Source organism: Rutidosis leptorrhynchoides, chromosome 10 (assembly GCF_046630445.1).
Source record: "Rutidosis leptorrhynchoides isolate AG116_Rl617_1_P2 chromosome 10, CSIRO_AGI_Rlap_v1, whole genome shotgun sequence".
Lineage (NCBI taxonomy): Eukaryota > Viridiplantae > Streptophyta > Magnoliopsida > Asterales > Asteraceae > Rutidosis > Rutidosis leptorrhynchoides.
This window is the reverse complement of record NC_092342.1, coordinates 144,944,719-144,970,537: the sequence shown is the minus strand read 5'-3', so window position 1 is coordinate 144,970,537 and position 25,819 is coordinate 144,944,719. Positions and strand designations below refer to the sequence as shown.

At 32.4% G+C, this 25,819-nt stretch overlaps 1 protein-coding gene across 1 annotated transcript; it reads right to left on the bottom strand.

The window, feature by feature from the left end:
* Nucleotides 1-1,025: 1,025 nt before the first annotated feature.
* LOC139870672 (uncharacterized) lies at nt 1,026-2,048 on the bottom strand. The gene has a single exon (XM_071858451.1). The coding sequence runs from the start codon at nt 2,046-2,048 to the stop codon at nt 1,026-1,028; it is 1,023 nt and encodes a 340-aa protein (XP_071714552.1).
* Between the last annotated feature and the right edge of the window lie 23,771 nt (nt 2,049-25,819).

The following is a 25,819-nucleotide window of genomic DNA, read 5'->3' as shown; positions in this document are numbered from 1 at the left end:
TTCTAAAAACTCGCCTATTAACTCTGAGAAAATACTCATCATACACCTTTGAAAAGTAGCAGGTGCATTACATAAACCAAAAGGCATTCGTCTAAAGGCATAAGTTCCATAAGGACAAGTAAAAGTCATTTTTTCTTGGTCATTAGGGTGAATAGGTATTTGATTATATCCCGAATACCCATCTAAGAAACAATAAAATTTCTGACCTGATAACTTTTCGATGATTTGATCAATAAAAGGCAAGGGAAAGTGATCCTTTGAAGTTGCAGCATTCAACTTCCTGTAGTAAATACATACCCGCCAACCCGTCATGGGACGAGTTGTGATCTTTTCACCTTTCTCCGTTTCCATTACCGTTATCCCAGCTTTCTTTGGCACTGTTTGCGTGGGGCTTACCCACTGACTATCTGAAATAGGGAAAATAATCCCTGCATCTAACCACTTGAGAACCTCCTTCTTTACAACTTCCTGCATATTCGGGTTTAACCTACGTTGCGTATCATGAGCAGGTTTAACTTCCGGATCTGTAACTATCCTATGCATGCACACTGAGGGACTTATCCCTTTCAAATCAGGTATCGTCCACCCTACTTCAGCCTTGTACTTATGAAACACTTCCATCAAAGCTTTTTCCTGCACACCTGTCAAATCTGAAGCAATAATAACTGGCAAAGTGCCGTCAGTACCTAAAAATGCAAACTTCAAATGAGAAGGTAAGGGTTTTAACTCAAGAGTCGGTGGTGACTCTAGTGAAGGTCTCGTATTAGTATCAATGGATTTAGGTAATGGCTCATATTTATGAGTCCATGGTGGCAACCTAGCATCCATTGTACTTGCTACTGCTAGTTCTACTGCCTTGACCTCTTCACACTCAACATCCTCTTCGTCTCCTAAATAAAATATTTCTACCGGGTCGTTGGTTATTAGGTGAGAGGTATGCTATTTCACTAATTCATCAATCACATCTATCCGATAGCATTCATGGACATCCGGTGTATGAAGAGAATTAAAGATATTAATTCTCATCATGCGATTCTCGAAAGATATGTCCATAGCACCCGTTTGACAATTAATGTGAGCATTAATGGTGGCCAAAACGGGCGTCCCAAGATTATAGTGGGTTGGGCATCTCTATTCCTAGGTTCAATGTCTATAACAACAAAGTCAACTGGGTAATAGAAATCTTCCACCTTTACTATCACATCTTCTAATATCCCCCTAGGTGTTTTGATTGACTGGTCCACTAGTTGAATAATTATGTCAGTTCTTTTCATTAAACCCAATTCAAATCGGTCAACTAGATAAAAAGGTAAAATATTAATGCTAGCTCCTAGGTCCAATAATGCCTTTTTCACGTTCACGTTTCCTACAGTCACAGCTATTAACGGGGTCCCTGGGTCCTTAAACTTAGGTGGAAGGGTACCCGAAACAACAGCACTTAAGTGCTCGGTTAGCTCCACCTTTTTGGGAAAAGTCGCCCTTTGCTTCCTCTTTTGAGTGCAAAGGTCCTTTAAAAATTTAGCATAAGACGGGACTTGCCTAATAGCATCGAGAAGGGGTAAATTTATCTTAACATGCTTAAACGTTTCCCACATGTCCTCTGGTTGTGGTCCCTTTTTCCCATAAGGGAATTGGTTTGGGGACTCTAAAGCCTTGGGAAATTGGACAGTTTTTGATTTCGTCTCCACTTTCCCAGCCTCATTAACGATTGGTTCGGTCTTTTTCACCCCCTCCCCATGGTTATCATTTTCACTTACCTCTTCCTCATCAAGAACAATAGGAGACTTACTTGTCTCTTGTTGCACTACCTCTTTTTCATCAACCTTATTGTCATACTTCTTTCCGCTTCTCAAGGTACCTACCATGTTAACGCTATGCCCTTTTCCTTGATCCTTATGATTTGGATTTAGAACCGTGTAGCTTGGAATTGTACCTGGTTCCCTATTTCCCTTACTTTTCGCTACATTACCGATCTCCTTAGCCAATGCACCAATCGACTTATTTTGCACTTCTATCATTTTTTGCATTTCGGAAATGAACGCATCCATCTTAGCATCCGAGCTAGTTGGTTGATTGGTTGAAGTACTATTTTGATTTTGGTTTGGGTTCTGGCCTTGGTTTTGGTAATTGTTTTGATTTTGGTTTCGGTTGTTTGGATAAGGATTTTGATAGTTTCTTTGGTAGTTGCCTTGGTTATGAAAATTACCCTGGTTTTGAAAGTTGTTTGGTGGTCTAAGTTGGTTCCCTTGGTTAGCATTCAGCGTGTTGTTATTTCTCCAACTGAAATTAGGATGATTTCTCCAACCTGGATTATACGTGTTGGAGTATGGATCATATCTCCGTCCCTGAGCCTCGTTAACTTGTACTTCCACTATGTGCTAATTTACTGGTGGAATCCCATTTCTACATCCATATGAAAAGTGAGAAGGATCTCCACAAATCTCACATACTTCCTGAACCTGGGAAACATTACAAGCAAGACCCTGATTTGGGTTGTTAAATATAAGCATTTTCAAATCATCAAATTCCTGCTCTAAGTTCCTATATGAACCACCCGAATAGGAAACATGATTCACTCGGGAGGTACTAGGTTGACTACGATCAACCGAAGCTTGGGTTTTTGAACCCTTGCTTAACTGTTTGAAGAACGTCCATTCATCATCACCAGACCGAGTTAAGAATGCCCCACCACTAGCCGCTAAAAGAAACTGCCTGTTTTGGGAATCTAAACTATCATAGAAAACTTTAACCAATTCCCGCTTGGGTATCTCATGGTGTGGACATGCCCTAAGTAACTCCTTCAGACGTTCATACGCTTCATGAAATAATTCACCCAGTAATTGTTTAAAAGAATTTATTTGCGTACGCATGTCTGAGGTTTTACTTATGGGGTAAAATTCTTCTAGAAATCGTTTTTTCATTTTCGCCCAAGTATTAATACTCCGGGCGGGCAAGGAGAGAAACCATCTTTTTGCCTTATCCTTAAGTGAATAAGGAAATAATCGAAGACGTACCTCATCATCTGTGAAACCGTTTACCTGATTAGTAACACATATCCCATTAAATTTAGTGATGTGTTCATATGGATCCTCATTAGCCATACCTCGGTAGGTTGGCAAAATCAAAATGAGTTGAGGTTGGACCTCAAATCGTAGGTTGTTTCCTCCTGTCGGTGCAGGATAAACAATGGGTGAATGATCCTCAAAATCACCCGGTTGGTAGTAGGTTTCTACTCCTCTTGGTCGTTCGGCCATATCGTCTCGTTGATCAAAAACTTCCTATTCAGTGTCAGACTCTGATTTAGGAGAGTTCGGTGGAACAATCGGATGTGTCTCTAACTGTGGTTGCGTAGATGCTGAAGCCACTGCCGAGCCCTTTAAGATTCTTGTAGCTTTTCGATTAGTTTTTACAGATTTCTCGATTTCCGAGTCTAACGGCTTAAGATTTTGATCTCTCGAACTCCGAGTTTGCATACACTAACCTGCACTTTAACAAAAACAAGAACACCGAGCGTAAAACTGACAAAAACAAAAATAAACAAAATACTATTTTTTTGGATTTATGGGTTTTATAATTTTTATGGTTTTTCTGATTAACACAAAAGCAATAAAATAAGAGCTTGCAAATCAAGCGCACACCTCCCCGGCAGCGGCGCCAAAATTTGATCGATGTCGAAGGGTCGACCAAAAATAGTCTAATTACTCTAACTTAGCCAGGGTTAGCAGGATTCGTTCCACGGGAAGTTATGGTTAACTAGCAAGCAATTTCAGGATTGAGTTGTTTGTGATTAACTAAGATTAACTAAAGTAAAGACTAGAGTAACAACTACTAAGCAAATGTAGCTTTAAATATTTAAAAGCATAAATAGTGAGCTAAACGAAAAGGTTGTAATCAATTGATTGAGAGCCTTTATCCCTTCACAATCTCAATCTAACATGCATTCATTCAAACAAGTATTATGCTTATCAAATATTGATCAAACCTCATAGACAAGATTTCTTAGGCCTATTAATTCTAACTATCTTGGGATTGAGTCATGCAACCTAGACCCTTTGTCTTTATCCTTAATCTAATTAACACTAAGTGGATTAAGAACACAATGTTAAATCACTATAACACAACTTGCAATAATCACAATCAATAATACTTGCATTGATCAATAAGAAATAGGTTTATAACATCACAATTCAAAAAGACATAAGTTTCATAACACTACAAACCACATATGCTTGAATGAAAGAATACATGTATCAATTGTTCATAGAAGGAATAAAGATTAGAAAACTAGCCAAGCATGGTGGTGGTGATAATCAATGAATTTCTTGATGATAACATGATGAATAGCACCTTGATCTTGACTTGAATCCTTGAAGAATAGTGATTAGATGGTGTTTTTGTGTGTTTGGGAAGGTTTCCTGCTGCAAAAACTGATGGAAAAAGGTGTGGTTTTGTAACCCCGGAGCTCTCCTTAAATAGGGGTTAGAAAACTTGATCAAAAAGCTAATTTTCGTATTTCCCGGCACCAGAAAATCTGGCCTGGCGTAATTTACGCCACTTCTGGCGTAATTTATGCCAATGTAAATTCTCCTGGCATATTTTACGCCTAAAATACCCTCCTGTTCTGTACGTATCTGAGCCATGGCATAATTTATGCCAAAATAGGCGTATTTTACGCCTTTATTAATTTTCTGATTCCTTCTTCAAGCTCCTAAATCTTGTCAAAAATCCACTTTAACTAGCCATTTTGTACCATATTTCGCACCAACATCTTTCTTACCTGTAAAACATAAAACCTCATCAAAGTATCTCCTTTTTCACTCACACATAGTTAATTTTGCGTATTTAAACATAAATAATCGTGACAAATAAGGAACGATCACATACCTACGAATTCTGGACCATTACTCGCTTGACTTAAAGTCGGGAAGAGAAGACAAGAGCATGAAGCTCTGATATATAAGAGAAAATACAAAGGCCAACAACAACACTAAAATTACAAACCGTGTATATCAATGTTTATCGCAACATAAAGATATGGGAGAATGAACAACACTAAAACCCTAAGGGTAAGTAGAAGAAAACTGATTCCTCCGGTGGAAGTTGGAAGAGGAGAGTGATTGTTGCGATAGTCAAAATAAGAACAAGGATTAGAACCGGATCAAGCATTATTATAATCTTTTGGATATACGAACTGAGAAAGAAGGTATAGTAGTGGTGGAAAATAATGGAACGAAAAAGGTCAATTTATAATGAAAGTATCCGACAGAGCAATCAAGGTAGATCATCGCATTTAATTAAAGAGATTCTAACTTCCTTAAATCTCAAAGAATCAGATCTTATAGATTTCCAAGATTTACTTTTGAATCCCTTGAATTCCGGAATTCAACCATGACTACGTCAAAAGTTATGATGAAACTTATTTTCCTCATTTCACTATTTTGTGATAGCTTCACTCGTACTCTTCACATAAAAGAATTGTTTTATCCATATCACTCACTAATGATAAAACTCTAAATTCCAGCTCATATGAGTCATGAAAACATACTTAATGTCAACCATGACCATCCCAATCAAATTTCGGGACGAAATTTCTTTAACGGGTAGGTACTGTGACGACCCGAAAATTTCTGACCAAATTTAAACTTAATCTTTATATGAATTTGACACAATAAGCAAAGTCTGTAATGTTGAGTTTTAAAATTTTGGAACTGTTTACATGAAATCAATTACCCTCTGACAAATTCCGACGATTCACGAACAATTCTTTGTAAATAAAATTGTGTATATATATATATATATATATATATATATATATATATATATATATATATATATATATATATATATATATATATATATATATATATGTGTAGTAATTTAAGATTATAAAATATAATGTAAACATTAGAATTAGATATGTTAAATAAGATACAAAATAATTAAGTACAATTTAAAATGAATCTATATATATAGACATATGAGATTTATGTATATTATTATATAATATATATAAAATTAAATAATAAAGAATCAGTAAAAGTTACTATATAATATATTATATGATTATTAAATATTACACAATTAACAATATATTATTAAACAAATTAAAATATATTGGTTATAATAAGATTTTTATTACCTCCATTATTATTATTACTGATATTAATAGTAATAATTAATATCAGTATTAGTTATACTATTAAAGATAATATATAGATAGAAAATCTAATGCAATTAAATTGTTACCTTTACTAATATTAATATTACTTTCACTACTATTATTAGATATGTATTTAATATTAATAAAAATGTTATTATTAATATTTTGTATATTACATAAATATGAAATTGATACAATTGAATTGTTATATAACTACTATTATTATTTATTAGCATTGTTGTTATCATTATTCATATCATAATTAGTAGTAAGATTACAATTTTAGTTACTATAAATGGTTATGTATTATTATTATCTTTATTAAGATTAATTATATTTACTCCCACATGTTTCAATCAAATCACCCGTGAATCTGATTTAAGTTATAATGATACTGTTTTTGATTGGCAATCAAAAACAAATCAATCACTCTATGTTATATATACATATACAAACCTACATTGCATGATAGATAAAAACTCACTTGAAATCATAGATCTATTTCTTTACGACTATTATTATTACTAATATTATTGTTATTAGTTTTATTAATATTAATAGTGTTATGATTATTAATATATTTATAATTATTAATAATTAATAAAATAAGAATTATCAATATCACTATTATTATTATTAGTATAATTATTATTAATATTTTATAATTACTCTTATTATTATTGGTAGTATAATTTTGATAAAATTATTATTAATATTATTATTATTAGTATTTTTTTATATATAACATTAATGCATTATTATTAATATTAATTATAAATATTAATTAATTAAGTTTAAAGACAAAATTACGCGAATTATTTGATATCACAATCAACTTTTTCTTATTTGTTCCCTATTAGAGATTCATTGTTACCAGTAAGATTACAAAAAGTTGTTATGCATCAATATCAAATCCTATTTTTTTCTTATATCCCTTGTCTACCCATTTTGATTGTCACCAACAATTGTTACATAAATTGAAGAAATTCAATTGATAAGAAAAGCACTCAACACACCACTACTCTTATCAATTAAAGCAACCCATTACTGAAAGTAGTTAAAAAAAAGAATTTTTTTTAAACAGTGGGCGATACCTCTGTTCTTGAAAAATTTAGTCAAAATTCAAATTCGAGTTTTATTGCAAAATCTATTAATGCAATTTTGTTAGGGATCGTTTATGTAAACTATCTTCAAAATTTCATAATCCAATTCCTGATATCGAACTATAATTTTGGAGTCAAAGGTACAATTAAAAAAAAGTCAAACGTTTTTAAATCCCTCAAATTCGTGAGCTGTAGATGGATTCAGGTCAAAAGGATGATTGTCGAGAGTTTCTAAGTTGATAAGAAACATTTTTCATGAAGATATTGAAGTCCCAAAACATCCCAATATCAAAATCCATTTTTATGTTCTTCATTATATTTTTTTTTCGAAGATACTGTTGCTGTTTATAATTTTTTTTATCCTTTTCTGTCGATCAACATTACACATCCGAATAACTCTATTTAAAATTCAAGTTTTAAAACAATCAATGAACTCACCTTGGCGATTCCTGAATGTCCTCTGGTCGAACTTAAAATTGATGAAGAAGAAGGGTTATATAAATACGGGATATATAGATAGATGTCGTGTATTTAAACAGAACAACAACACTGGTCAGATGGTTATGAGCGTTGCGGGTTTGCGAGTGATCAGGGGTTCGAATCTGGGCATCTGCGATTATTTTTAGAACAAATTCTTTTTGAGGTAGTCTTCATGTATTTACTTATTAGTATTATTATTACTTATTATTATTAAATTATTAATTATTATTATTATTATTATTATTAATATTAATATGATTATTATTGTTATGATTATTATTGTTATTGTCATTAATATTAGTACCATAATTATTATTGTCATTAACATTATTAATATAAGCAGTAATTATCAATTATTATTATTAGGTATTAGTAATATCATGATCATTATTAGTATTATTATTATCATTATCATTATGATTATTATTATTATTATTATTATTATTATTATTATTATTATTATTATTATTATTATTATTATTATTATTATTGTAATTATTATTATTATGATATTAAAGAAAATTTGTTATTATCATTAGTATAAGAATTTATATCATTTTATCATATTTTTTTTGTATTATTATTATTAATAGCATAAGTATTATTATTAATGTTATCATTATTAGTATTAAAATGATTATTAGTATTGTTATTATTAAATTTATTATCTTAACTACCATTTTTACTAAAAATTAGTATTTTGATATCACTAAAATTATCATTATAATTGTTATAAGTATTATCTATATCATTATCAATATTATTAATAATTATGAATATGAAAATAAAGGTTTTAATGATGTTATTAAAGTTATAAGCATAAAAATGAAGATTATATATATAAATACATATTTACTACGCATAACCTAACTATATTAATATTTTATATATGAAATGAAAATATATATATATATATATAGTAAAAATTATTAATATATATATATATATATATATATATATATATATATATATGTATGTATATATATATATATATATATATATTACATCACTAATAATATATATATATATATATATATATATATATATATATATATATATATATATATATATACATAATTGTTCGAATACATTTACGTGTGTTAATATATATACACATGATATAGGTTCGTGAATCTGAGGCCAACCCTGCATTGTTCAATGTCGTCATATGTATTTTTACTACAAAATACAGTATTGTGAGTTTCATTTGCCTTTTTACCCTTTATATTTTTGGGCTGAGAATACATGCGCAATTTTTATAAATGTTTTACGAAATAGACACAAGTAATCGAAACTACATTATATGGTTGAATGATCGAAGCCGAATATGCCCATTTTTGCTTGGTAACCTAAGAATTAGGTAACATCACTAATTTTGAGAATTAGTGCACGCCTAATTGACGCGAATCCTAAAGATAGATCTATTGGGCCTAACAAACCTCATCCAAAGTACCAGATGCTTTAGTACTTCGATTTTGTTTTATTATGTCCGAAGGATTTCCCGGAGTGATAGGGGATATTCTTATATGCATCTTGTTAATGTCGGTTACCAGGTGTTCAATCCATATGAATGATTTTTGCCTCTATGCATGGGACGTATATTTATGAGAAATGGGAATGAAAATCTTGTGGTCTATTAAAATGATGGAAATGATTATTTATGTTAAACTAATGAACTCACCAACCTTTTGGTTGACACTTTAAAGCATGTTTATTCTCAGGTATTAAAGAAATCTTCCGCTGTGCATTTGCTCATATTAGAGATATTATTTGGTGTCGTTCATGACATAATTCAAAAGATGTTGCATTCGAGTCATTGAGTTCATCAAGATTATTACTAAGTCAATTATAGTTGGATATATTATGAAAGGGTATGCATGTCGTCAACTGTCGATGTAATGAAAGTTTGACTTTTAAAAACGAATGCAATGTTTGTAAAATGTATCATATAGAGGTCAAGTACCTCGCGATGTAACCAAATGTAATGTATTTGTACAGATGGATTAGGACGGGTCATGAAATCAACAGTACCGTTAGCATCACCAGCACAGTCAGTGCCGTCAGCATCGTCAGAATCAGCAGCACTTATAACATCGCAAGCTTCGCCAGTTCAAGAATCACCGTGGACATTATTGTGAATCAATAACGCGTATATTGTATCAACAAGTTATGAAGTATTAACTCATTCCCTCTAAAGAAATTATATGTATGTTTATATATATATATATAAATTTTGAGATCAAAATAAATCTTTCGTACTAAGCTATTATGTATGAATTAAATAAGGGTAGATACTACTCGATTAAATTCATATTACTAATATGCTAAGATGTACATCCTTCCTTAACGATTTAACCATCGTTAACTACAATCTCTATTTCAATTCAATAAATTCCAGGTCATAATAAACCAAGTGTACTATTCAAATACATGTTTGATATTACACATTCATTTTCACCGTACTCGAAACTTTCTAGAAAACATCATTCATATCCTGTGAAGTTCACAAGAATTCCACGAGCACCAACATCATTCACCGAGTAAATATCAATAAAAATGAATAACGAAGTATTGATTTATAATTTCAATTTCATTGAAGAAATACTCCGTAAAAGTTATGTAATTTCTAAAGTTTTTAGGGATTATTCAATTCTAGTTTTAACCGTAAATCAAATGAGCTTAATATTAACTCATTAAATCTATGTTACATCTGAAGAAAATGTACACATATATATTTTCATAAAGACAGTAATAAAACTCTTTTGTACAAAATATTAATTGTGAATTTTTTTTTAACTGGTAGGTAATACCCGAGAGATATATAAATTCACAATTAATATGATTCTGATACAGTAAATCATCCACTATACTCCCTACTTTTACAACAATATACATTCTTTTATAAAAATCAAAACAACCATACTCATTCAAATCTAATTACATATTCTGATTTTGAAATCTCAGAATTCAATTCGAGATATAACCGAAATCATCACTCTTAGATTCCTACATCTTTCAAAACTATACATTGACTTCAAAACTATACTAGAACATCATTTCTATTCATGGAACCCAGAAAAATTATTGTATCATTCAAAATCCTAGAACATCATATGTATATTAACAATTACAATCTGTGTTCAAACCCTTCAAAATTTCTGAAGACACTCGAGATGATGATCCAACCACATGTTACCCGCAGTCATGTACCTGAAAAACCCTCGAAATCAAATTCATAGTTTAACACGTATCCGTGTCAGACCCTTTGGCATTTATTAGCTAAAATAACTTTTCAATACCGTTTAAAATAGACAGTTTTGTCAAAGCTCCAGCAAGTCAACTTTGACTTTTCAGTCGAAACAATCTTATTATAACCTCAATATATACGTTGCCTTTTCACTAACATTACAGGGAACCATTTATATCCCACCACATTAGCAGTAAACTTACCAGCAACATCTTTACCCTTTGACTTAAGTCTCTCCGAAAAATCACTATACTTATTCATTGAAGCCATATCATGTACTCATCTGCATCTTGTAATGATAGTTGTCATACCAACTACAGGGAATTAGCAATCAGTATTTCGAATTTTTTAGTAATTCTACGCCAACGGTTATATGTATACATATAACATCTATCTCCTAGACTTACACACTTCGAATGTGAAGTTTCTGAAAAACACCCTAAACTGCGAACTAGTTCTTCGAACGAAGCAGCAAAAACTGTAAACGACCTTAACAGTCGAGAGTTTGATGATAAAGAATAAGGTGTTGGAAAAGTTCAGAAAAAGAGAAGGTTTGAAACTAGAAAACGGATTGAGCAAACTATGAAGGAGGTTGTGGAAAAATCACAAAGACTAAACCTGACTTCAAAGAATCCAAATGATTCAGTGTCTGCTGAAGTCGTTAACGAATACCTTACTCCTGACTCTAAACCCTTGCAGACGATATTCTTCATCATCCTCTGATCTTAGATATTCTAAGATATCATCGTATCTTTCATTATAAATATCCTCCATATTTCTGAAGATATTTTCATAACTATTCTTACTTGAAATCAATAATCTCTTTGCGCCATCTATATTATATCATAAAGGAAACTGTTTTAGTTTCTAAATTTTGAAACTTTCGAATCTAAAAATATGAATATTTTTGAAGTGGTGTTGGGAACTGAAGCATGAGTTAGTATAATATAATGACAGTTGATCAACATGATTATATTACAGTAAGTGATGCTGAGTTTCTAAATGGAACGTGATGATTCACAGATCATAACGTCATCATGTGCCATGTTACACGACTTTTGTATTCTATTTAATCTCTAAAAATATCAAGAAAATACTTTCTTGATGATTCGGTCTTTTTTGGATATTCTGGTAATTTGACAAATCAAATTATGCTACTACCTTCCCTTTCTACCTTGTATATTATGATGATTCGAAACTCCATACCTACGAATTCTGGACCGTTACTTGTGAAAAGAAAACAAAAGCATGAAGCTCTGAAATAGAAAGGGGAGTAAAAATCGCAGCAAACTGAAAAGATCATTAACTATAGATCTCAATAATTATGGAAAGACAAATACAAGGAAGGATTATGAAAACCACTACCCCAAGAGCGAAGTAGAAGTAAATATACTCCTCGGTGGGAGTTGGAATAGGAGGATGATTGTTGTGATAGTCAGAATAAGATCAAGGATCAGAACTGGATGGAGCATATTGAAGAATATGTTGGAAGTATGAATTGGGAGAGAAAGAATAGAAGGTGTGAGCTGTGGAAATAAGGAAACGAAGGGAGTGGATTTATAGTGAGATATCCGATAGAAAAATCGAGATAGATTATCGCATTTAACCAAGAGGATCCTAATTTCCATAATTTCCGAAGAATCAAATCTTATCTAAATCCCTTGAACTCCGAAAATCAACCGTGACTACGTCACTAGTTAAAACTAACCTACAGTTACTCGTTTCACTCTTTTGTGATAACTTCACTCGTACTCTTCACAAAATCGAATTGTTTTATCTATATTACTCAATGATGATGAAACTCTAATTTTCAGCTCATATGCGTCATGAAAACATAATTATTGTCAGCCATGAACATTCTAATCAAATTTCGAGGACGGAATTTCTTTAACGGGTAGGTACTGTGACAACCCGGAAATTTCCGACCAAACTTAAACTTTATCTTCATATTACTCCGACACGATAAGCAAAGTTTGTTAAGTTGAAATTCAAAAATTTTAAACTGTGTTCATACATTCATTTGACCTAGATCAAATTCTGACGATTCACGAACCATTATAAAAATGAATATGATTATATATGTATATATCTATATGTATATATTATAACTTGAAAACGTTAATAAAGTATTAGATGTATAATACTTTACATGAACATATTTGTTTCAATATATTTATCGACGGAATTAGAAGATAATGTCAAATGATTGAGTTATCCGTTACATTATGATATTATTATAAGTCTTTGGTGTAACGTCTACGTTGATTTGAGAAATCTGTTCTTTTTAACGGTATTCGGTATAATTGGTAAAGTGATCTACACATGAAAACAAAAATGTCATTAACGAGAATTAGACAAAAGTTAGTGAAAGACTAAATTACATAAGAATCAATTGATTTAATTTCAAATGTACGAAAACGTTTTTCGATATAAAAGAACTAGATTATTAATGTCCTTGTTTAAATAACATGAGTTAGAATATTAGTTGTTAGATATATGAATAACTTGCAACATATATCAAAACGTGTTTATGTATATTAGATATATATGATTAATTAAGTAAACGATAGTAATACTCGCTTATTGATTCGATTTATATTTGGACATATCAACTAATACGTTAAGAAGTTAAAGTAAACGCTAGAACACAAATGAACTATATCTATTTAAGTTTTAAGAACGTAAACGTTATATGATACAATATTTTCTATTATGAAAATGATTTTAAATCATACTTTGAAATATAAATAGTTTTGAAAGACTAAATAATATATTACTACATAAATATTTCTAAGTTACATTCCTAAATGAAAATATATTTATATTTTACAAAGTAATAGAATATAATATTAACTTACTCATAAAATGTTTTGATTTAAAATAATATTATTTTTTCTATGATAAATAGCGAGACATTGATTTGTAGAAGCAAATGACCAAAACACTCGATTGCTCAAGTTACATTTCAAATAATATAGTTTATTGTTGATTTAAGTCTACTTACTAATAATAGTACACGTCACGAAACGTAAAGTATCAGTTTTCTAAGCGTACGAAAATACGTTCGAGAAACCGAAACTGGCACATAGGTCGTGTGTCAACGTAGGACTCATTGGAACAAAATTTACAAACTAACTATGAATGAGAATTTAATATAATATATAAATAATTATATAAATTAATTATAATATAAATAAATAATTAATAAAAGTGTCGGCAGCCTAAAAATGATCAAACATGAGCTGGAAGTTTAGCCCATGCAATCGCATGGCTAAACCACTTGAACCCTATGCGATCGCATGGGGTGGTTAGGTGGCTCACAATCCTTTAAGTATCGATTTCTGGCTCGTTTCAAATTCACATATCACTCGATCTCTCTGCTCTCACTTATATATATTTATTATTCTTATTATTATTAAGATTAATATTATTATTAATCTTATTGTTATTATTAGTAGTAGTACTAGTATTATTAGTATTAGTATTATAAATAAATACTACGACGAGGTCATGAGCAAGTTATTTCAAACGGGTTTTGCGAGCGGGATAGAGCTAAGGGAGTTATGGGTTATAGCTAAGGAGGTTATGGGTATTGTTCGGGGTATAGTTCTTGAGGTCAACTTAGCGTTTATAATCTCCGTTGCGTATACGTACTTTCCTGCAATATTGAATCACAATATTGATATGTGAGCACTCATAACTTAACTTTTATATATTAATAGTGTATCCCTGACTAGTGCTCGAGTATATATGTTTATGCATGCTTGTATGTTTAATTTTGTCATTAAATAGTTTATGATAAATTATGAATTTGATACATATGCGATTAAGATAAGGTATATGATATGAATGTCGTTGGAAAACTGGCAGAAAATTAATAACTTTTCATTTAGAAATCGTGTGGTTTCGATGAACGGATTAAAAGATATAGTCGACTGAATTATTATTAATTTTAGTATTAGTATTGTTAAAATGATTATTATTATTATTGTCGTTGGTATCGTCATTATTATTATTATTTAAAAATTATTATTATTATTATTATTATCATTATCATTATCGTTATCAATATAGGTATTATTATTAAAATATAACATTTTTATAAAAACTATTATTTTATTATTTTTATCATTATTATTATTAAAAGTATCATTAATATTAAAATTATCATGTTTGTTAAAATTATCAATTCTAATACAAATATCATTTTTTTTATTATCGATATCATATTAGGGTTATTATTAGCATTATTATTTTTGATAGGATTATTTTTATAAAACATTATTATTAGTATTCTTATTATAATAATTATATATTATATATATAGTAAATATTATAAAGATAAGATATTATTATTATTATAACATTTGTATTACTATAAAAAATTATTATTTATTATCAAGATTATTATTATCATTAATAAATATAAATATTGCTATTATTATTATAATATTATTATTAATATTAAAAATAATTAATATTATTATAAAATAATACAAATTTTACTTATTATTATTATTATCAATATTATTTTATCAAATGATTAGGTGATACAAAGATATTTTTACCACACATAATATAATTACATTAATTATACATACTACTATATTTTTACAATATTAAGTGAAATTTATAAATTTTATTACTTAAGATGTAAAAGTATATTTTTATCAGATATAAATTTTAACATAAATTTTTATTAATAAAAGACTTGTATTACTTACTCTAATAAAATCATATAAAATGACCATATTTAAGTTATATAATAAACACATATAGATTTTAGAAAGTCATTTTGGATCAAACTGATTTTTGTTGACTTTTGCATATCGATCTCGAGCATTAGGATTGTGATATATTATGACTTGACCTAAATTGTTAGACAGATATTGACCATGATATAAATATAAATAAATATATATATATATATATATATATATATATATATATATATATATATATATATATATATATATATATACTTAATATAGGTTCGTGATCCGAGGTCAACCCTGCACTTGTTCAGTGCCGTCATATGCTTAATTGCTACGAAATACAGTATTGTGCGTTTCATTACTCCCTTTTTATATATATTTTTGGGACTGAGAATACATTCGCTGCTTTTATAATTGTTTTGTGAAATAGACATAAGTACTTGAAACTACATTCTATGGTTGAATTATTATACTGGATATCACCCTTTTAGCTTGGTAGCCTAAGAGTTTGGGAACAGACCCCCAAATTGACGTGAATCCTGAAGATAGATCTATGGACTTTGACACGTCCCATCCGGGTTACAGATGCTTTAGTACTTCAAGTTTATATACAGATGAGTGTACCTGTATATTGGCGATATTCTAGATGCATTTGTTAATGTCGGTTATCAGGTGTTCACCATATGAATGATTTTTTTAATTCGCAGGTTATGCGTACTATTTTGTACTCGGGTTACGTGTACAATTATATATCTGAAATCTTGTGGTCTATTAAAATGATGGAAATGAATGTTTATGATAAATAATGAACTCACCAATCTTTTGGTTGACACTTGAAAGCATATTTATTCTCAGGTTTGAAAGAAATATTCCACTGTGCATTTGCTCATTTTAGAGATACTACTGGGAATCATTCATGGCATATTTCAAAAGACGTTGCATTCGAGTCGTTGAGTTCAACAAGATTATTAAGTCATTTATAGTTTGGATATATTATGGAATGGTATGCATGCCTGTCAACTTTTGAGGATATGAAAGTTTGTCTTTTAAAAACGAATGCAATGTTTGTAAAATGTATCATTTAGAGGTTAATATCTCGCAATGAAATCAACTACTGTAATTCGTTTATAATCGATATGAACGGGTTGTTAATGCTTTAACCATGCGGATAGCTAAAGCGCTACACTCTTCCCTTTACCCTTTCTAGGCATACACCGATCAAGTGTACAAGTTACAACAGAATAAGCACCCCGTACGTTGAGGCGAGGTTCGTCAAACATAACGGTACCTGATCAATCCTAGATTATCCTATGAAGGCTAATCAAGGATTGAGTGCAATGAGGGGGTACAATAGATGTCGATTAGGATTTTGGGACCTTATTGTCATATTTCGTTAAGTGCTAAACGATCAACAACCATGTCCCGGTCTTCATAAATTACCTTAACCAATAACGATCAAGTCTCAAGCAAGCTCACGACAGAGATCAATATGGATAGGGCAATTCTTCCAAAATCAACAACCTCAAATGAGAGGCCAAGATCCCTATTTATAGGTTTGAGGCTTACGCGGAAGTAAGATGTGCGCGCACTTAGGCATTCCGCACAAGTACTACGAGAACCCTACGCACTCTTTAATATTCCGCGCAAGCTCACCGCATTCATTACCATTTACCGCGGTTTAATTGTCTTGCATATTTTGCCTTTAAATAGCCTTTCGCACTAAAAATATACATATACATGTGTATGTATATGATCAAGTCCCCCCAGTTTATTGTGTTACATTTTTGCAGAAAATGTAATACAATAAACTCTAAAAAATAAAAATTGTAGTTTACATCATCTTTTTTTAAAATATTCGCATATTTATACTTTGATACGCAGTTACGCGTATCCTTCAAATGAACCATCCGCATTATATTACTTATTATAACGGCTATATTTTTTGCCCGTTGAAATCCATACGCATTTTAATAGCCGTTGATTTGTGATGATTACATGTAAACGGTACTTTGCAATCTTGAGGATATAAATAGAAGATATAGCCGCATAGTTCAAAGTTCACTTTCTCTTGCAATTTTCTTTCTCAAAAAAGTGCATTCATAACCTTCATAATATTCATCTAACTTTCTGCGTTTACTTTGCATACGCTTACTTACACAAAAACCTTTACCTTGCACCTTCATCATGTCTATATCACCCTCTCCATCTACTTCTGGTCCATCCGTTAATGACTTTGACTCACTCATTACGGAAGAATAGCTTACACAAATCAAGCTTAATTACCCCATGCTTGAGTTATTTGAGCCTATTGCACCTTCATCAGGTGTCACGGCCAATAATCCACCAAAGGATTATTTTGCAATATACGAAACTTCATTATATTTGGGCAACCTTAGGTTCCCGCTTACAGATTTTTTCTTAGGCGCATGTCAATTCTACGCAGTGAGTCCTGGACAATTTCATCCCAACGCGGTTGCAAAACTCATACTTTTTTAGATGTATTGCAATGCACTCAACAGGCCAGTCTCGCTAGATGTCTTCCGTAAGTTTTCTACTATTCTTTCTCATGATGCCAGTTGGTTCATGCTCAAGTGCCGCAATGGAGTAATGGATAATCCTAAAGAAAATGTCGGCAATTGGCAACAATCCTTCTTCTTTGTTAAAAACTCTGCCCTTCGCGAGTATCAAAATGTTGACACCTGGGTATCCACATACTCCAAAGACAGCAAAGATCGCTTTAAACTTTATGAGTTTCAACATGAAACTTTGAAGCAAATTACAAATTCGCGCCTACATATCCGTCCATATGGGATTGTGCCTCTTCATGTGGGCAGAATTTCTACCCATTGGCTATGGCCCAACCAAATAGGCATCTTTAAGGATGGCAGATGGTGATGGTATGCTTCCATTATTTCTACAATTTATTTTTGATTTCACGAATACTTTTACATATTTACCACTTTTAACATCTTTACACTATTATGCGCGTGAAAGATATTAGGGGATTTACTTCATATCGTCGCTCTCTAGAAGATGGTGATGAAGTCATTGACATTGAAGAACCATTGATAAATGAAAATATCATTCCCGATGCCCATGAAAAAGGCTAACGCAAAAGCACCTAAACTAATCCAGTAACAGCATCAAAGAAGCGCGCTAAACGCGTTATCTGTGAAGAGTCTGAAGAAGGTATGCGAATTATATACTCATGCTTTAATGCATTTTTTCGCATTCGTACTGCGTTTACTTAATAAAATTTTTATCAAATATTTTTTTGCAGAGCCTATCGATCTCACCAACAGTTCACAAGAAGGTCCACAGTTCAACATTTCGAAAGAAATTCCTGATGATATTTTGACAAGAATTTTGCCTGGTAAATCCAATCACATCCGTGAGATTTGATCATCTCCGAGAACATGTGGATATCGATCGAGAAACAACCGCAGACTAGATTAAACAGCTTGGTCACGCGGTCCCTGAAGATATTCGAGCGGAGCTACAAAAAGTCGATGATGAAACAATGGAGAGCGCTAGAATGCAAAACTTACACTCTGCCGTATGTTTTTTAGTTGACGATGTGCGCCGCAGAGATAGTTTAGTCGCTAAACTCGAAAGTCAAACTAACGCAGCGAAACAAGCTAACAAGAAAGGCTCTCGTCTTGAGAAAGAGAATGCAAAACTGAAGAAAGAGCTTGAAGCTATGCAAACCGCGCTTAAAGCATCCGAGGCTCAAGTTACTACTCTTATTACTGCAGAGTCTCAACAGCAGCTTTCAACCACAGATGATAAATTTAAGCAGCTTGTTGCTTACCTTCCTGATCTTGGCCACAAAATTATGGACTCAAAGCCTGTTACTGAAAAATTTCAAGCATATCTTAAAGCGGTTAGACTCCGCGAACGTTGCGAATTTTTGGCACTAATTTTGACAGCGTATGGTATTGGTGCGCCATACCCAGAAGTGAATGAAAAGGAGGTCTGCGACATAGAGATCACAAAAGATATTTACGCAGAAACCGAAAAAGCAATAGAGCGTATTGATATTCCCGAACTTATTACAATCAGCAAGCAGGAAGATGTTAATTTCAAGGATGTTGTAGAATTAAAATTGTAATTTTGCAATTATTCCCCAATTGACATTGCGTTTCATTTTGTAACACATAACCGCTTTCTTATGCGGTTTTATCAATATTAATATTTTTCCATCAGTTGCAACTGTTTATTTTTATAGCGCTTAAGTACTTTACCAATATTCATAATTACTAGCGTTGCCCTCTGCATTTTCATTGTTCATTATTGTGCACATAACAAACAATTACTTAATGCGAAACAACCTGTTCTCGCGTGTTTTATACACATTATGAATCTTCTAAGTCCGCTGAAACGATCCTTAGGCAAATATGTGTTTTATGCGAAGCATCCAAGTATTGCTAAGTCAAATACTTTGGGAAAATTACAAGCATCAGCCTTTTCGCATACACTTTTCAATTATTTACATAAAAATGATAAGTGGGCTTTACCATCACTTACACAATTATGAATTCATTATATATAGAATGTTATCAAACCAACAATCTTTTACACAAGCTTATGATGATGTTATTATTTTTTTATATCATCATTTACTTCGCGTAAGACAACAAATGCAACTTTGTAATGGTTGTTAGCTTCCATAGCCATTGTTTTCATAAGATCAATTGCATCCTGGATCTTATTATAATTTTGCATTAAGTGGGCTTTTCCATCACTTTATGCTGTTTTTATTAATATTTTTCTTTAATTCATAAAGCTAACATGCATAACTTTCCATGTTACATATGTATCACTGTCATAGTTTACAAAATATAATTTGCCCGCGTATAAAGATGCTATAACAGAAACCAAAGAACATTCTTTATTTATTCACATTGTTGCGTTTAAAAAGCAACATACATTGGTGAAATACTTTTGCCATATCCACTTCTAAATCCATACTACCAACATTTGCGCTACGACATCTCATCTGAACTTCAGATTTTTACTTTCAAGATAATTTGATCATCATAACTTCCGCGTGTGCAACCACAACATGGCCCTCTATTCCAACAGTTTCGCCTACCATTATAGATACATGTAATGGTTCTGGAAACTTCAGATGTAACTGTCGCAACACCTTTGGAAGTTACAAATTTTATCATGCCATGAATTGTTGAGGAAACAATACCCAGCTTACATACAGCTGTGCGTCCTAGAAGAATGACATACAGATTCAACAAAGCCCTGCGAATTAGCATTGCGTTTTGCTCATCCATGATTTCCATCTCTAATTCCAATTGCCCTATAGGCCATGCAGATTCCCCTGAAAAACCTGACAAAGACATTGCGGTTGACTTGAGCTTTGACTGAATATCCTTTGGCAGCTTGCGGAAACATTGATTGTACATAACATCAACACTACTACTAGTGTCTACATGTACTTTCATGACTTGAATATTAGCTTCCGCAATCCTGCATGATATTACTATTGGCTCCTCCAACAATCCGCAGTATTTTACTAACGTAAAAGTTATAGGCTCAAGCTGCCATTTTTCATAACTTTCACAAGGTTTATGCTTTTGCTCATTGTCATCAATAGTCACCATATTGATTACTTGGATTTATTGCAAACTATCCTTGTTGCCCACCACCTTCGCACCCACGTTCTTGACGGCGGGTGCTTTACGCTCTTGTTGTACCACCGTATTGACATTTAGTGTTTTTGGCGTGGTTGCTAATGCAGGTACCACCATTGCATTTATTGTGCTTGTTTCCTTGATAAGTAAGAGATGATTCAATTTCCCTTACGCAACAGCATCCACAATTAGCTCAACAAGGTCGCGACATCGATTTGTATCATGACCATAGTCATCATGAAAAATACAAAATTTAGACTTATCGCGCCTATTATTATCACTCAATTGCGGAGGGTCTGTAAATGCCTTAGCAACATGCTCTTGTTAAAGTATTTCTTTTGGGTTTTTTGATAACGTTTGTATTATGGCAAAGGAATCATTATTTCACTTTCGCGTATAATTCCTGTCACGGTTGTTATAGCCTTGATTGCCACCTTCTCCATTGTTACGTGGTCAATCATTGCACCAATTTCCACCATTATTATTTCATCGTTGCTGCCTAGATCCGTGGTTGTAATTGCGATATCCATCTCTGCTACCATCACGGTATATATCGTTATCATCACGCCAACTCCTGTCTTTGCCCCACCCGCAATTTTGCACTATATTCCTGTCTTCCCCACAGCGAATATAGTCATATGTTTCTTGCATTACTGTGGGAAAATTATGCAGTACATCTCTTCGCAAACGTCGTACAAGAGTTGGGTGCTTCTGCGGATTGATCGCATGTACAAACCCAGAAATTTTTTGATCTTCGTTGAGGTTTGGAATCTTTTGGCATTCATAAATATATCTTATCAACAAACTTCCCAACGTCTCTTTGAAGGCTTGCTTGATATCATGGCATTCAATATGCGTCTTTTTCTGCGGTAGCAAGTTTTGAAACTGTAAAATAAATTTCTCTCTTAAGTCCACAAACCCCATAATGCTTCTTGCGCTTAGATTATGAAACCATTCACGCTCTAAGCCTTGTAGCACCATTGGGAATACGCGGCACGCAACCAGCTCATCCCAATTATACGTGCTTACAATTCCTTCAAATCTCTGTAGAAAATCGAGTGGATCTGTTAACCCTGAATATACACCCAGAGTTGTGGACAAAATGGGTTGTGTAGTAATCGGGTAATCAGATATGTGCTCCACAAATTTGTCTATTGCAGATGTTATATCAGCTGCTTTCTTCGACCGTGCTTCTTTATATTCTGCGCAATACTTTTCAATCATTTGTTGAATGGCATCTGGTTGTTCAAACTTATGTTGCATGTCTTTTGGGACCAACTTTTTAAACATATCCGCCAAAAATGTCTGCGCATTCTGCATTTTAATGGCCTGAGATGTTTCTCCTTCTTCATAATATCGCGGAAAAGGCATGGGTGGCCTTTTGCGTTTTAATTTGGAAATTTCAACCACCTCTTGATCACTTTCAGATTTTTCTGAAGTATCATAATTATCAGAATTCTTCAATAGAGTTTTAGCGCCTTTTGCTTTCTTTAAAATCAATACTAGCGAACCAAAAGCATTTTGATCTTGAATTTCATTTCGAGCACTTGTATCATTATTTATTATTAATCTTTGGGTATTTGGTGATATATCATTGAGTGGCCATTCATAGTTGTTTGGGATACGGAGGTCAAAACCTCTTTCCCTCAACAATTGTTTTGCCTCTAAGGGCGTAAGCACTTTTTTCGCAGTCTTTTTGGGCATTTTCTTTGTTGCGCTTTCAGTGGTATTATGCACGTTACTTTCAATGACTAAACTTTTGTCTGCATTTGGCTGTGCATTTGTAGAGTCTAATTTTAACCTCATTTCTTCTGCTCTTTGTTCCTCACGCGCTTACTGAAAATTTCGCTTCGCCGTGTTCATTTTTTCAACCATAACATTTGATTGCATTTCTTCATTCACTTTGGCATTTGCAGATGCCTTTACAAGTATCTCTTTAGTTTGTTGGCTAACTTCATGACTTGCTTGAAAGTCAAAATTAGCATTTTTCGGGTCAAATGCACCTATAGTGCTTGTATTCTTCTTTTTATTACACGTAGTCATATTTATTCAAGAGCACCCTCGAGTTTTCACTTCTCTTGAATAAAGAACACTTTCTTGTAATGTAACAAAGAAAATAACATGATTAAAATTAAGAAATGAGTTTAATAGTTCGATTAAAACAAACGCAAATTTCTCATTTCAATTCTATTAGTGTCCCACGGATGGCGCCAATTGATTAATCCTATATTATCCTATGAAGGCTAATCAAGGATTGAGTGCAATGAGGGGGTACAATAGATGTCGATTAAGATTTTGGGACCTTATTGTCATATTTCGTTAAGTGCTAAACGATCAACAACCATTTCCCGGTCCTCGTAAATTACCTTAACCAATAAAGATCAAGTCGCGGGAAAACTTACGAGAGAGATCAATATGGATAGGGCAATTCTTCCAGAATCAACAACCTCAAATGAGAGGCTAAGCTCCCTATTTATAGGTTTGAGACTTACGAGGAAGTAAGATGTGCGCGCACTTAGGCATTTCGCACAAGTACTGCGAGAACCCTACGCACTCTTTAATATTCCGCGCAAGCTCACCACATTCATTAACTTTTACCGCGGTTTAATTGTCCTGCATCTTTTACCTTTAAATAGACTTTCGCACTAAAAATATACATATACATGTGTATGTATATGATCAGTATTGTCCCTATAAGTTAAGCTTACTTAAAGTGATTAATATAATCATGCTAAGGGATTTTTGATCTGAACTCATATGTATATTCGTTTAGTTACTCGTGCCTAGTATGTAAAATAGTTGTAAAAACAGTTTAAGAAACAGTTTCAAAAGCAGCATGTATCTCATCCCAAAAATGTTGAAGAAAAAGGGACTGTAGACTCACCTTAGCAAAAGCACTGAAATCTCTTAGTAAAATCGTACAGTAGTCGAACTATTACGACCGAACAAGGCAACCTAGTCAAATAGGTCATCTTAAGTATACATATAGGTCACACTATGTCAACCCATAGTGGACGCATAGTCCTAGTGCTCAGACTGACTTATGATGCATGTAAAAGTCAACTAGTCCAAGCAAATCAACAAAAGTCAATCAAAGTCAAACCAAAAGTCAACTCGCTCAAAATGGTCAACTAAAGTCAAACATCTCAGTAGTTCATGCAATCATGGTCAACATGTCATTCCTAAGTCAAGTAACATGTTACAGCTCATAGTTCAACAATTTGCACATTTGCAGTTTATCGCATGTCCTTTGAATACGCGCATCATAGAAAGCAACGAGTATAACTCTTATAATTCATGAAAACATGGCGAACTCCAGATCACAACTAGACTCAAAATCTATTCCAAAAAGTCTAACCCGGCCCTCATACAATGTCTATAAGTCAGGTTTCAGAAAAAGTCTAGTTACAGTTTACCAAATCAGTTTCAGCATGCGCATCAGTTTTAGAACATTTCTCATTTAATATTGAAAATAGCTTTTGATGAACGGCCAATTGGAGATGACTCAAAAAACTCAATAATTTTAGTGATAAAATAATCAAAGACATTAATTTAGCCAATTTTTACAGATTATCCAATATTTACAGACCCTTCAGTTTTAGTCAACAAACAGACATATCATTTGGTCAAGCTTACAACTCATGGAAAAGCACATTTTCAGAAGTTAGCATGCAAATGAAATACATCAAGGAACATATAAACTAACATATTACAGAAGATAAAAGGCTAAATCAATTTCTACTTCACTATAAATCAATTCGTTTAACTTTGAAAACAGATTCAGCACACTATAAAGCACGAATCTTAGTTTTGACATACCGAGAGCATTACAAAAGATTTTGACGCAAATCTTAAGTCTAACATGCATGATTTTTCACAAAGAATACAATAGTACATATTTAAAAAGGTAAATCTCAAAGTACATAACTCAGAAAATTCGTATTACAAGTAAAACCTAATCAAAACTTTAATCTAGCATATCTTGAGCATACGATAACGAAATCATGTGAAATCAAAGTCCAGACTTATTAATTTTTTGACGCCTATTCATATAGATAACATACAAGATCAGTATATAAACCAATTATATCAGATTCATAAGATACAAATTCGTGATACATGCAAACAACATCAATCGAGCAATTTAACGATAAACGACAACTCTATACATCATCAATTGAGCACTAGACTTGATTACACTATGTAATTGACAAAAAAACTGATTTATAACAATTAGGGTTTGCAAATATACCTTAGAATCACAAATTGCAAGTGCTATCACGTAGAGGATGATGCAAGGAACAACGTTCGTGTTGAAGGTTTGATCTAATTTTGAGTTTGAATGTGTGTGTGTGTGTGTGATAAAGGCCGACGGCCAAGGGAGGGGGAGGGGGAGCAAGTTGTCGACCAAAATAGGTGAGAATGAGGGTTTAATAAGTTTACTTGTTATTTATATGTCGGGTTTA

Coding starts and splice junctions, on each gene's coding strand:
- LOC139870672 (XM_071858451.1), bottom strand. CDS start 2,048: ATGGATGCGTTCATTTCCGAAATGCAAAAAATGATAGAAGTGCAAAAT.